Raw genomic sequence first — 14472 nt, 5'->3', positions numbered from 1 at the left:
ACTGGTAGCAATTGAGTATCAAAGGCTGAAGGAATTATTGAGTCATCGTCATCATATCAGGCCCACAACAGGGAACGAGTCTCGTCCCACAATGAGAAGGGGGGCATACACCACGCTGGCCCAGTGTGAATTGGTTGACTCCACACATTCCACACACTCCTTTGAGAACATTACAGAGTACGGTGCTAGCATGCAAGTTTCCTCAAAATGTTTTCCTTCACTGTTGAAGCAAGTGGTATTTTTAATACTTAAAACTAACTACTAATTTGGTCTAACGTTGTAACATTATTTACGTAACGGGCTAACCTGTTAGCGGTATGGCAGGTTTATTCAACCCCCTTATCGGTGGTTTATTATCGGTTTCTACGCGACATCGTTACGGAACACTAAATAGCTTAGCGGCGCTTCTTCGCAGGTAAGGTGGTAACTAGCGACGGACGATTTTTTTTTTTTTTTTTTTTTTTTTTTAATTTATTGTTCAAAATAAAAAGTTACAAATATTTTTCCAACATAATTATCCATCCCCTTAGAAACTATGCGTTTATGGTGGGGATGGCAGGTTCGCAAGTGTATATCTAAAAAAAAAAAAAAGAAAAAATTTATTCAACTACTTAATCTTAATGTAAAAATATTTAAACAATCTTAATCAAACAGTGGCATTTTTGAACTATTAGCTAAAAAATGTCTTTTACAATTTCTTAAAAATATATGTTTTTTTCCATTTACACATTGCAAAGCAGGTGGGAGATCTTCAAATATTTTGGGTAATATGTATTTATAATTCCTTCTTCCGTACACATTATGTGTTTTCGGTAGAATAAACTTTTTATAACTAGGCAGTTTCCGTAAATTGCCATCTCGCCCTTTACGTCTAAGATGTTGTATATTACCAAATTCTTCCTTAAGTACAGCTAACGTAACTTTGCTCTGCACTGGCAATAATTTACAATATGTGAATAATTCATGGCATTCCTTTGAGTATTTTAGTTTGATTTTTTTAGGTACTATGGTTTTTAACATTTTTAGTTGTAGGTTGTATATTCGGGTAATATATGTTTTATATGTTCTACCATAACTACTCAGACCGTATCCAATTATTGAGTCTGCTAGTGCCAAGTATAGTAATCTCAGCGTCTTGTAAGGAAGTTTATATTTGAGTATGTATAACCTACTTAATATAGCTCTCAGCTTTTCACAAATATAGTTTATATGGGGTTGCCAATTAAAACGAAAGTCAATTTTGAGATCAATATACATATGCTCCTCAACCATATCTATATGGGTACAAATGCAATGTTGTATCCTGCCGTGCAAGCAGTCGTGCGCATGCGCAACTATATGAGCTTTATATTCTGCTTTATTGTGAGCAGAATCCTACCACCAAATCAGATAAGACAAAATTCAGAAATTATAAATTTCCAAAATGCCACTGCCGGAAACGTCCTTTATTGCCATACACTATTGTTAATACAAGATTTTTAAATAAAGGTTTATCAATTAATATTAGCAATATGGCAAATGGTCGCAAACTCAGCCTTATGCTGTGCATTGCTCAGCGCTGATTTTCAGTCTGCTCCAGTATCAGACTGAGCAAACAACCGCGTCGCACGTTGCGCTATTAGTATAACAAGAGTTAATTTAGAGTTAAAAATGAAATAAATTTTAAAAAAGAACAAATAAAAGTACTTAATATCACAGCGATCGCTGCTGCGCTAGGAAGGTCTTCAAAACCTTATGCCCAATAGTGAATGCATGTTGGATCATAATGTTGACGGTAGAAAACAAATAAAATTTGTGATGCTGCAAAATTTAATTTACTCATCGCGTTATACCCTACTATTGTGTCTTTAACAATGCACGTTTAAAATGAAAATTTAATATTAAAAACGTCTCTACGCCACTAAAGTTTGACACCAGACGCGATGCTAGCAAAACTAGCTAGTTTTGGTACTTGCACATGTGCAGTTCGCAACAATTGTTAACACACCGTCTCACTACTTTGTAGTCCAGAACAATACCGTTTCTTAGGAGGTTTTATTACTGGAACCGATTGATGGTGAGAAAAAAAACGCTGAAAAAGCTAACCGAAATTCTTAAGAGTTCATTTCCTTGACTTAGGCGTAGTCCAACAGGTAAACAGAGTGCTTAAAGTCGAGAGATGCTCGAGATTCTGCAAAGCTTATAGTTTCCCTTTTTTATACCCTTATTTCCAACAATAAATGCATGATGGTTTAATAATATAATTAATTCTCAATGGCACAATCTCTATAGTCCTCCAACAAAGCACATTTAAAATTAAATTTTAAATACGCTAATAAAGTCTACGCCATACGCGATACTAAAAAAAACTTATCAGTTTTGGCACTTGCGACATTATATATTAATTCATATTTTTTCCGTATCCATTAATATTATAATACGTCTCGCAACTTTGTACATGCGGTTTGTTATAATACCGTTCCTCGCAGGGTTTTATAACTCAAACCGATTGGTAATGAGGATAAAAACGCCAAAAAACGAACCCGAAATTCTGTAGATTTTATTTTCTCATCTTGCTGCCTTTGTTATTCTGATATGACTGGTATCAAAAGGCTGAGGAATGGAAATGTTAGCGCTACTTAATTAAAACAAGAAGTGCAGAACTTAAACAGAATTTTTAAATATTACTCGAGAATAGCACAGTTTAATTTACTCATCGTGCTATCTTTGTCGACTTTATTTCCAACAGAAAATGTATATTTGTATTATCCTTAAATATATTGCATAATCATAAATGCTAAAATAGAATTTAATTCTATGCGAAATATAGTTCCTTCAACGAAGCACATTCAAAATGAAAATGTATTATTAAAAAAGTCTCTACGCCAAAAGCGATGCTAGCAAAACTAGCCAGTCTTGGTACTTGCACGTGAGTAGTGCGCCTGCATTATCTATATCTATACTCTATACTAATATATTAATCTATAGTTTTTTACGGTTGCTCCGTTAAAACTATTACAAACTACAATAACTAATACAAACTATACATCCGATTGAATTGAAATTTTGCATCCATGTAGAGAATACATTGACTTAATGGATAGGCTAACTTTTTTATAAGTGTTAAATCTCCGAAGTGTATATATAGCGGGGGCGTTAATGATTGGAAAAAAAATAATTTTTGAATTTTAACTCTTTTAGACATGAAATTTGGACAGAATTTTTTTGGGCTATGTTACGAGCAAACAAGAATGTATTGAATGAATTTTAAATCACAAAATCTGTTACGGGGTGCTAATGATAAAAAATGAAAATTTTATACTAAAATTCCCACAGTAATAAAATTTAATAAAAGTTTCATGTTTGTTAAATTAGGGTCACTTACCATCAGATTTTGAAAAATTTTAGCCCTAGAGTAGATTGTGGGGGCGTTAAAATTATTTATATTATTATAATTGTTGATAACATCCTAAAGGTTTTTTTATAGTAATAAATGATGGACCAAGCTGTGGTAACCTAATGGCTAGTGAAAAACCATAATTTGTTACATAAACAGAGGAACACTTTGAATGCCATGCAAGGAACACATCCTATGAAATGACACCCTTCGGACTGGAACGCAGCTTAGCAGCTTTAATAGGAATGGGGGTAGTAGGGACTTCCCTGGACAAGCTTTGCCACAAAATGCTTTAATATGTACTACTACTAAAACTTTAAGTGCGGAAGAGTCTATGTAACATTTGCAGTCAATGATTGCAACTATCTATAATTTCCAAATAATACCGGTTGCCTCTGGAAGTAGGAGGGACATCTTTGGTGCTAAAACACATATTATCTATATATATATACTAGCTGTTGCCCGCGACTTCGTCTGCGTTTGATTTTGTTTTTTTAAGTATTCAGTATCGCTAAGCCTTAAATGAGTATAGTAGTATATATATAAATATAACATGTGAGTTGTGACTGTCAATTAATCATAGACAAATAATTTACAATAAAATAAAATTGCGACTATAATTAAAGACCTAAGCTATCCTATCTCTTAAGTTGGACCAGACTGCTCACGGTGTGCCAATTTAATTTAAAATCGGTTAAGTAGTTTAGGAGTCCATCGCGGACAAACATCGTGACAGGAGATTTATATATATTAAGATATATATATAAATGTTATGCTGGTTTTTGTACGCTTCCACAACTCAAAAAGTACTGCAATAATCGGGCTGAAATTTTAGCATGATATATAATACGCATCAAGGATTGTTTTTATCTATTTTTCTCAACCATTCAATCACAATGTGCCACAGCGAAGCGTGGCAAGGTACAACTAGTTTATTTATATACTTCGAGTCGCTATTTCCGATGAAGAAGATGATTCCGTCTGAAGATGATAAGAATGCGAAAGTAGTTCTTGAGATTCTGGAACTCATTACTTTTTTAAATCCTTATTTCCATCAATAAATGCATGTTGGCTTAATGTAAGGATGATGATGATATGACAGCATTCATATAGGATTATGAGATTAAGCCAAGGATTAGAGATTAAGCCAAACAAAATTCTCTATCGCGCCATCTCTACAGTGCACATTTAAAATGAAAATTAAATATTAAAAACGTCCCTGCGCCACTAAAGTTTACGCCAGACGGGATGCTAGTAAAACTTACCAGTCTTGGTACTCGCACGTGAGTAGTTCGCCTGCATTATTTACATACTTCGTCTCGCTACTTTGTAGTCAGCAACGATGCTGCGTCCTTAGGCGATTTCCATGCCTCTCCGCAACCTCGTTACGAATTTTAAATTCATATACGGGATTGCAAAATTTCAGAGTAGGCATGAATGCAGCTTGGACATCCGTTTCTACTACTATTCATTAGACTTTAATTAACTGACTTTACTTTTCTGAATTTTTAAGCAATTGACGCTTTCCTGCCAATTAATCAGACCACTATTTCCAATGTGGCGTGCATAGAAGGTATGCACAGGGTATGCAGATGATATAAAATGAAGAAAATCTCCAGTACGAGTTATAAAAAACTTAACGATAGGCATTGTAAGAGTTACAAAAAGCCTACCCTTAAGTATTTATAACTCGTACTGGAGATTTTCTATATAATATATAGAAGGCTATGCACGCCGCTGCTCTTACTTCATAGCTAAATATTAATTGACTCTGAGATAGTGATAACAAAAAAAATGCTAAGTTTGCTGTAGGCTTTTCTTAGACCCGGGTGCGTGTGGAACCCTCCTAGCTTTAGTTTTAAGTTAACGAATATAGTTTTGAGCATAGCGTCACAATAATGACAACATACATTATGTAAGAGGAACTTTTCTTAGATTTCCAGTCAAATAATTTTTCAATTTAATTTTTCAAATGAACAAGCTCTCTGAAACCTTGGGCCTTTGAAACAACACCTAAATAAAGTATCACCAACTTTTTTTTAGTAATAAATAGGTAATTAAACAACGATAATACAGCGATTTAGGCAAATGAACTAGCTTGTCCCCGCGGTTTCACCCGCGTTATCATACTCATAAACCGCTCACGTTATATTATTTTTTCAATTATCATATTACTTCAGTTTTCCCATTGATTATAGCACCACTTCAAACCTCGTTAACGAGTAGAATAGGCAATAAATTTACCATAAAACGGCCAGCATATTGCTTGGTGACGCGCCTTAAACTAATTTCCTTTCGATCCCCGAAGGCTTTACTGCATTAACCACGCTACTTCCAATAATAACGTCTCGAGCAATAAGTCGGCATGTCAATTTCATGGTACTCAGCTACAGCTCTATACTCGTCAACACTTTACGTTCTGTGTTGAATAATTTTGTAATCTGCTAAAATTCAAAATTCGAATCCAGAACCTTTTATTATTAATTTTCCTTTTTTTATTCCACTAAAGATATTTGTCAGTAGATATGTATTACGCCCTTCTTTCTCTTATCTTTTGCTCTGTTTTTACTGTCACAAATAACTATAAAAAATTAAGAAGGTTGCTCTCTTTTTATGTATGTTCGGGCATAATTCCGACATTTAATGACGGATTTGTTAAATTCTTCTTTTACAAATCGGGTAGATTCCAAAAATGTTCTTTTATTGTTTTAAGTACGTCTTTTACCAAATGTTAAACCAACCAATATCACTCGTGATATTTTATTTAAATACTTAACAAGGACATATTTTTTTACTTTCGTTTGTCGTAAAGATCGAAAACATAATTTACCAAAAAAAAAAATTCCCCTACCTAAAATTCAAATGAGACCATTTCGGAAAAACAAAACAAAAAAGAATGTAGGAAATATCAAATATGCACAAACATAAATAAAAAGAAAGCATCCTTGTTGATAACCTCCTTCTTTTTCTAAAGTTATTTCTGACTCATCAAGCAGATGGTTCACCGTTGATGTAAGCGTAAAACCAGTGCCTATTCTAACCAGAGCAACACATTTATGCAAAGAGCACATAAAAGTGTCGTCCATGTGTCCATAAACCTGAGGTGTAGATGTGTCAGCGGCTTGCATTTCATACAAGCACAAAAGCGCTGCCTACCCTAAAATTTTCATATAACTGGCAACAGAGGAGGATTTTGCAGGTATACTTCTTGATGCTTAACCTGTATCCAAATTCCTGTGCACGCCACTGGTAGATATTAAGCCTCACGTGTCTATACATCGGCAAAATGCTCTCAGACCACTCAAACACAGCATTTTACATTACATTTTATAGTAATAATTGACGGACCAAGCAGATGCCCCGCCTGATGGTAAGTGGGTAACCCTCGCCTATAAACAGAGCAACACTTCGCAGGGGCATGCAAGGAGCAGGTCCTGCAACATGCCGCCCTGTGTCCATCAATTTGAGACGTAGGTGTTAAGCCTAATCTGCCTGCAATTACACCGGTAACCACGCACTTCAGAACGACACACAGCATTAAAACACTGCTTCTCAGCGGCAGACATAAGCATGGTGGTTTCACTTCTCACACAGCTGTGTCACAAAGAGCTCTACTACTTCCTTTTATATTAAATAATCTGTTAATAAATAAATAAGGAATTACCTCAGCGGCGATATCACCAGGTATGTGACAGCGATCCATATGATCAGCAACAGTACCGCGACTCGTTTCCATTTCGCCAGGTACATCATAAAGTAGCCATTGAGAGCCGAGTGCCCGTTGGGATAGAGTTTCATCATGAACGGCGCATTCTTGTGCTTTGTCTGCTAGGACAGCGGGTGGTTGGAGTGTCTGGAACAAGTAAAATATCTATGTACCTATATCAAACTGCTCTGTCGGTCTAGAGTAGAGGTTTCCAAACTCTCTTTCTCGTTAGTCCTTTTTTTTTAATGACCTGATGGTAAGCGATGATGCAGCCTAAGGTGGAGCTCGTTTGCCTAGAAGATGCCTATTCACTCTTTATTTGAAGGTACTCATATTGTAGGTACTGGGGAAAATGGAAGCTGGAAGGGCATTCCAGATACTAGCGGTGCGGATCACAAACGAAGATGCGAAGCGCTTCGTACGCGTCCGCGGTATATCGACCACGTAGGGATGCAGATCCTTACGGTGCATCGCGATTCGATGGTAAAAAGGCGAGGGGGGAACTAGATCAAACAGTTCTAGTTCCACCCTCGCCTTAAACCGACTTACTTTGGGGCTGGATGGCGATGTGTGTACTGTCGTAGTATATTTACATTAATTTATAAAATAACTAGCTTGGCTTAATATTGTGTTATCGGGTATTTAGATGACTGCTGAAAGTTTTTATGAATAATACCTATACATAAAAACTTATAATATACAGATAAATACCCACATAATGAAAAACATTCATGTTCAACACACGAAACCATTTTTGGTTTAACGATTTTACAGTTTTTGGAATCGAACCCACGGTCTTGGACTCCGGGTGCAAGCTATATTTGCGAAATTCGTTCTAGATCATCACAGTTAATGAGCCGATGTAAGGTAACATAAGCTTTGCTACGTATAAACCGATATTAGCGTAATTTTGCCTATAGGTTTGCATTCTGCACTCTTTTCTAAGGTAAAGTATGGTATTGCCTCATTAACATTTCAAAAACCAGCTCGTTATCGACACATTACCACCCCACTACACGGCACGGGTCTGGACCTCCCATAATAAAAAGGGGTCCACTACGCTGGCCCAGTGCGGATTAGTGGACACCCACACCTTAGAAAACATTATGCAGAACTCTCAGGCATACAGGTTTCCTCACGATGTTTTCCGTCACCGTTGAAGCCAGTTATAACGCACATAACTTAGAAAAGTTAAAGGTTGCGTGCTGGGATACGAACTCGACCCCCCGAAAGTGGAGTCGAAGTCCTACCCGCTCGGCCATCACCGCTATGGAAGTTAGATAAATAAAAAGGAATCCTCATTAATTTAACTGATTAATAGTGACACAAAATGGTTCATTAAGTAACTATTATTGATTGTTTGCATTACTACTAGTTACCGTATTGTTCGGTCGTTGTAATATTTGGACATATGGTGGCCAGTATTTGTGCAAATGTTTCCTAAGACACAAATTATCTCTTCAGTTAAATATTTATTTAATTGTTCAAACAACTTTTGATAAAATTACAATACTTAATTAATATTACTGATTCGGTTGGAAGTCGATTGAGAAGTATTGCGTCATCTTTCCATCTATCTGTGTAGTGAAATCAATTTATTCTCTTATTTCAAACGTGTCTCGTTGTAATATGGACCTTTGAAAAAGTAGATCGTAACTGCAACGTTTCCTACTAGATGACGCTACAGTCGCTATAAGAGTGATGTGAAAGACATATATAATAATTTCGGCATCGACGGTAGGAGAGCCGTAGCTTAATCGGAGAAAGCGCTCAGGCCGCGATTGCCAGAGAGTCGCAGGTTCAAATCCTGTCGGTTCCGAAAAATTTTATATGCATTTTAAATTTATAAAATAAATCAATTTAATCTGAACTAAGTAGTGCTAACGATAGCATCTGCAGGGAAGAATAGGATATGAATCATCATCATCATCAACGCATTGCCAGCCCACTAGAGAGCACGGGTCTCCTCAGAATGAGAAGGGTTTAACACTAGTCCACCACGCTGGCCGAGGACAGACTCGTAGACTTCATACGCCGTTAAGAACATAATAGATGACTCTCAGGCAAGCAAATTTCCTCAAGATGTCTCCCTTCACCGTAAAGAATCTTATATTTTATTGATTGAAATGTGATAGCGCGATAGGTTAAGGAAAGCCCGTCTAAATTCATTCTGCCATCTAATTTTGGTTTAAAATTATTATTAATTTCGCATGTAAATAAAGGATTTTTTATTAAACTCATGCGTAAATAATAAGTTTGTATAAAACGCAAACTTGAATATGTTTCAAGGATTTCGATGTTGTTTTTCCAAAACAAGACTGAAGCGAATGTTTATATTATACGAGAGAAAGGTTTTTACATATAGGTACTTGGTTATTTATCTATTGCTCACGGAGAAAGTCGCGGCCAACTGGTAGTCTCACACTGAGGATACTGTCCTTGATAAAACATGAAGAGTGCGCGCTACATTAAACACTTGATTATCTAGAGTTGCATAATGCCATAGCCACACACACAACACCACACGCTCTATGACACACCGACCTCGAGGGCTAGCACAGGCAGGAGACAAAAATTATATTCCCTGACAGGGAAGATTCAAAATTCAAAATTCATTTATTTCAAGTAGGCCTAATTAATAAGCACTTTTGAAACGTCAAGTCAGTCTGTTTGTTTGAACTCTACCACCGGTTCGGAAGGCAGATTCCACCGAGAAGAGCCGGCAAGAAACTCAACAGATTGCTCTTTTCCAACATCATTTTAAAGTTTAACAATCTTTAGAATTTTTCTGTTTTGTGAGGGATGAGAGCGGAGTGGCCTGCTTCCGAGCAGCCTTGACGTTTATTCATCAATCGTGTAGTAATCACGATTGATTGAATGTGTTTTAATATATTGTTTATATGTGTTTTAATATAATTAACGTGTCCACCTGCTAAAGGACGGGAACAAGGAATAGCAGAAGTTTACCCCCGTTTATTATAACACATATATATATATATATATTAATTGAATATTATTTCCACTTGTGCCCCAATGCTCTGAGAGTTGATAAATCTGTGGGAGAAGATTCATTTTTATCCTTTCCCTGGGGATATAATTGTCTCCCGCCCATGCTAGCCATGTTGAGGTGAGGAACCTGAGGGGTTAACAAATCCGCGGGCGCGGAGCAGCGGTAAGCGCTGTGAAACCTATTGGAGTTATGGATTTAACATAACTCAACTTCCATAACTGTTTAGCCCTACATATGCTTAGACTGCATGATCATTTACCACCAAAGGAGATTGCATCCAAGGGCTAACTTGTAATCTATAAAGTAAGTAAAGAAAGTATGTGGGTATGTGCCGTATAGGCTCCGAAACGGCTGGACTGATTTCAATGAAACTTTCAGGGAATCTCCGGATTGACCTGGCGAGTAATCCTGTAAAGTTTGGTGACGATCGGAGCACTCTTATTTTTGAACTGTAAAATACAGCTTTTATTTACTATGATGATATTCTATTGTTGGGTGTACATGGGTGTAGATAATGATCTTCACCCCCTCGAGAAGAGAATGAATACGGAGAGAAATAAATGATTTAATATATTATGAGACTTAAATTAAAAATTTAATGATGTAAGTTCATTGTTTAAATAAAATAAAGCAAAATCTAGCCCGGCGAAGCGGGCTGGGTACGCTAGCGGAATATAAAATAACATTTTAATATAATCTTGTAATGATAATGGAATGGCGACGTGCATGTTTTTGGGTTTAATCACTCGATGAGTTTACGGTTATCTTAATAAATACTGACTCAACACACGTAGCATCGCGGTCTTGCGGTTGAGGTTTTGCGTGGCGTTTTGGCTGTGTGTTCCCAACTTTAACAACTCGATGAGCTAACGACTACAGTTATCTCGATATGTACATCGGTGTAATAATACCAGTCACCTCAAAACAAATCATAATAATATGAAGTACTTACTTTGTTGTATTCTGTTTTATGACCGAATATTGAAACGACAATTATTTTAAAGGGATCTTGAATTTTGTATGAAACTGTTTATTACACGACTGCCCAAAAAGGAGTGTTGTGATTTTAGGGTTCATACGTTTGTATGTATGTATGCACTTTTGAATGTGAGGTGGTTACTAAAAGAAAGCTTGATCACTTTACTTATAACTACTGAGACACGACCGCGGGGATTTAAGGAAATATGTTATTCTAAGAAACGATCAATTGAATGCTTTTCCTTTTACTTAAACAAGTTTTTCCTATTTTTTTCAAAACTAATTGGTACTTTTGTACCAAGTTTAAAAAAATGCCATAAGTATTCATAAACGCCATAAATTCTAACCTTTAATTTTTGAAATCTATAGAAGCATTATGAAAATAAAGCTTAATTTGCTATACTCCGCAGAAAGCAGGAGAATCTGTATGATGTAATTTATAATTCCTTCAATCTTTATACTCCACGTCAAACTGATCTCCGGTAATTGGGTACCCTCTACGCACGTTTCGCTCCAAAACCGGAGCATCCTCAGGAGATGATGACTTTACAATGAATTATTAAAAATGATTCCCCTGCTTTTCGCAGAGTATAGCACATTAAACTTAATTATCATAATGCTACTATAAAGTTTTAGAATTTCAAACAAGGCATTTTGATGACGTTGGTACGAAAGTACCTACCTACATTTAAAAAAAAGAAAAAACCTTGTTTATTTATTTATTTATTCATAAGACACCAGCAATTAATTGTAACTACATTCATAAAAAAAAAATATGATTTTCGATATAACTGACAGAATTACAAATTATGCAGAAAAAAAAAACTTGTTAGAGTTATATTGACCTTAAACTGTGAAATTCCGCAAAGTATCGCCTGCTTATATCCAATATGTATATAATAACATCTCTGGACACAGTTACTCTGATGACAACGAAGTCGCCGGTGGAAACCATAGTCATTGCATAAATGCCACCTGTGAGAAGTTCTTGGAATTACATTGACGAGGCAGCATAACTTCTAATGCTTCGCTAATATTTTGTTACACCCTTCTTTAAGGTTGACGCCATTGCATTATTTATGTTTTGTTATTCATAAGTGCATACATTACCCAATTTATTCGTACTACCTACTTTATCAATAACTAGCGGTATAAAACAACCTTGGGTTCGTAGCTTAATATTAACTTACAGTGAGATAGTGGGCTCTTAGACCAGAGCGCGTTTGGAACCCTCGTAGCTTTAGGTCTAAGTTGGCCAACGAAGTTATCACCATCCCCTTACAATTATGTAAACATATATTTAATATGTATGAACGGTTCATAAATCATAAGTGCCTGTGATAGGCCTACGTGAATGAAGAAATTTTGAATTTGAGTTTAAAATATACACATGCTGTCGCGGACTTTTTTTTTCACTTCTAAAGGGTAACAACTTTGTCATTTCGATATATTATCGAATGGTACTATGTTTCTGTTGGTCTTAGCGAGATGATATATAATAGCTCAAAGCCTTCCTCGATAAATGGGCTATCTAACACTGAAATAATATTTCGAATCGGACCACTAGTTCCTGAGATCATCGCGTTCGAGCAAACAAACAAACTCTTCAGCTTTATTTATTATTTAAAGATGTAGGTTCTGATAATCCATAACGTTACAGTTTAAGAACTTAAATTTTGCCGTCCCCCCTGGCGCAGTGGCTGTAGTTTTAAGTGGGAGGTCCCAGGTTCGATCCCGGAAGTGGCAATTTGGTATTTTATAATTCCTGAATATTCTCTGTTATGGTTTGGTGGTAGGCTTCGAACGTGGCTAGTTACAACCCAACGAATACCGACCCGACAAAAAGCCATTAACTCAAAGAAGAAGAAGAAGAATACCGACCAAGACGGGCCAGCAAGCGATTTAGCGTTCCGATACTATGTCGCGTAAAATCCAAGTAGAGGTATGGGTTCAATATAACATCATTACCCCTATCAAGTTAGCCCGCTACCATAACTTATTATAAAAAATCGTTAAATATAAGATCTCTTTTGTTAAATCAGGGTTTAAAACCTTTTATTATGCACCTAATTGTTTTCAGCTTTTACGTGGTTTTAATTTTTAAGTCTAAAACTGCTGGAGTTTTAAATATAAAAATAAAAACGCTCCGTGGCTGGGTTTCAGTTTTTGAACTTATATTTTATATACACCGTTTAAATGAAAACCGAAATATTAGTTCACAGCCTTAAGAGGTACATTATTTACCGTATCTGAGACTTATCTGTGAAAGCGAAACGCTAATAGTTTTTGAGTAAACCACTGCTATACTTTTGATAGAATTCAGATACAGCCCATGCAAAATTAAAATCAAGTGATTCGTGTAACTTTATTAGATTGTGTCGTAGCGTAGGTACTATGCGCGTGTCGGTATTTTATCTTCTATTGAAGATAAAATACCCACACTTATAACAACCCTATATCTATCTATCTAAACACTTAAGAATATTTTGAATTAGTTTGTATGAAAAAAAAATATGCTTCTTTTGATTTCATATTTTTACAGGGTGATTCCTTATGACAACTTCTATACTTATGCAAACTTCAACAGTATTTCGTTATTCGGTTAAACGTTATTATTATTATTATTAAACTCTTTATTTGTATACCACAACATTTAAAATGTAACAAAAACAGAAACATCGAAAGAAGTAGTAATACAAAAGGCGGCCTTATCGCTTAATAGCGATCTCTGCCAGGCAACCTTAGAATTAGGAAAAAAAAAAAAAAGAAGAGGAGAATAGACTGCTGGTGGTACAAATATTAAAATACATACATGCAAATAACTACATGCCAATACATAAACTAGTGTGCACAAATAGATAAAAAGTAAATAATATAATAAATAAATAAATATAAAAATAAACTAATATATATAATAACAACACTTACATAATTAAATACTTTAACATACAATAAATGAGTAAGTACATATATACATACTATTAAAAGTCGTTAACAATATAATGGGCCTTAACTGCTCTTTTAAATATCGCCAGTGATTTGGATCGTCGTATGCTCAATGGAAGCGCATTCCACAATTCCACAGCTCGTACGCTAAACGAACGCTTATAAAATTTTGTCTTATGATAAGGCATACACAGCGTCAGCGCACGGCACGATCTTACACCAGATTGCTCACCAAGAAAAGTGAACTTCTCTTTTAAATACGAGGGAGTATTTAGATGAAATAACACACAGTACAGAAGAGAAAGTACATGCATATCCCGGCGACGACGAATAGGAAGCCACTTGAGTTTTTGTCGAAATACGGAAACATGGTCATATTTGCGAAGGCCAAATATGAACCGAATAGCCAGATTTTGAAGACGCTCAAGTTTATTAAGCTGATCCTCGGTCAGATTA

General features: G+C 35.8%; 1 protein-coding gene across 1 annotated transcript in view; it reads right to left on the bottom strand.

The window, feature by feature from the left end:
* Positions 1-14472, bottom strand: part of LOC120631684 (alpha-(1,6)-fucosyltransferase) — a 44311-nt gene that overhangs the window by 22217 nt on the left and 7622 nt on the right. Inside the window, exon 2 of the mRNA XM_039901352.1 lies at positions 7041-7229. Within this exon, the coding sequence (XP_039757286.1) occupies positions 7041-7177 (137 nt within the window). The 5' untranslated portion in view covers positions 7178-7229. The remainder of the gene's footprint in view (positions 1-7040; positions 7230-14472) is intronic.

The sequence above is a fragment of the Pararge aegeria genome, chromosome 18 (genome assembly GCF_905163445.1).
Source record: "Pararge aegeria chromosome 18, ilParAegt1.1, whole genome shotgun sequence".
NCBI classification, from domain to species: Eukaryota; Metazoa; Arthropoda; class Insecta; order Lepidoptera; family Nymphalidae; genus Pararge; species Pararge aegeria.
Note: the sequence above shows the minus strand (reverse complement) of the source record. Positions and strands in the feature narration are given on the sequence as shown.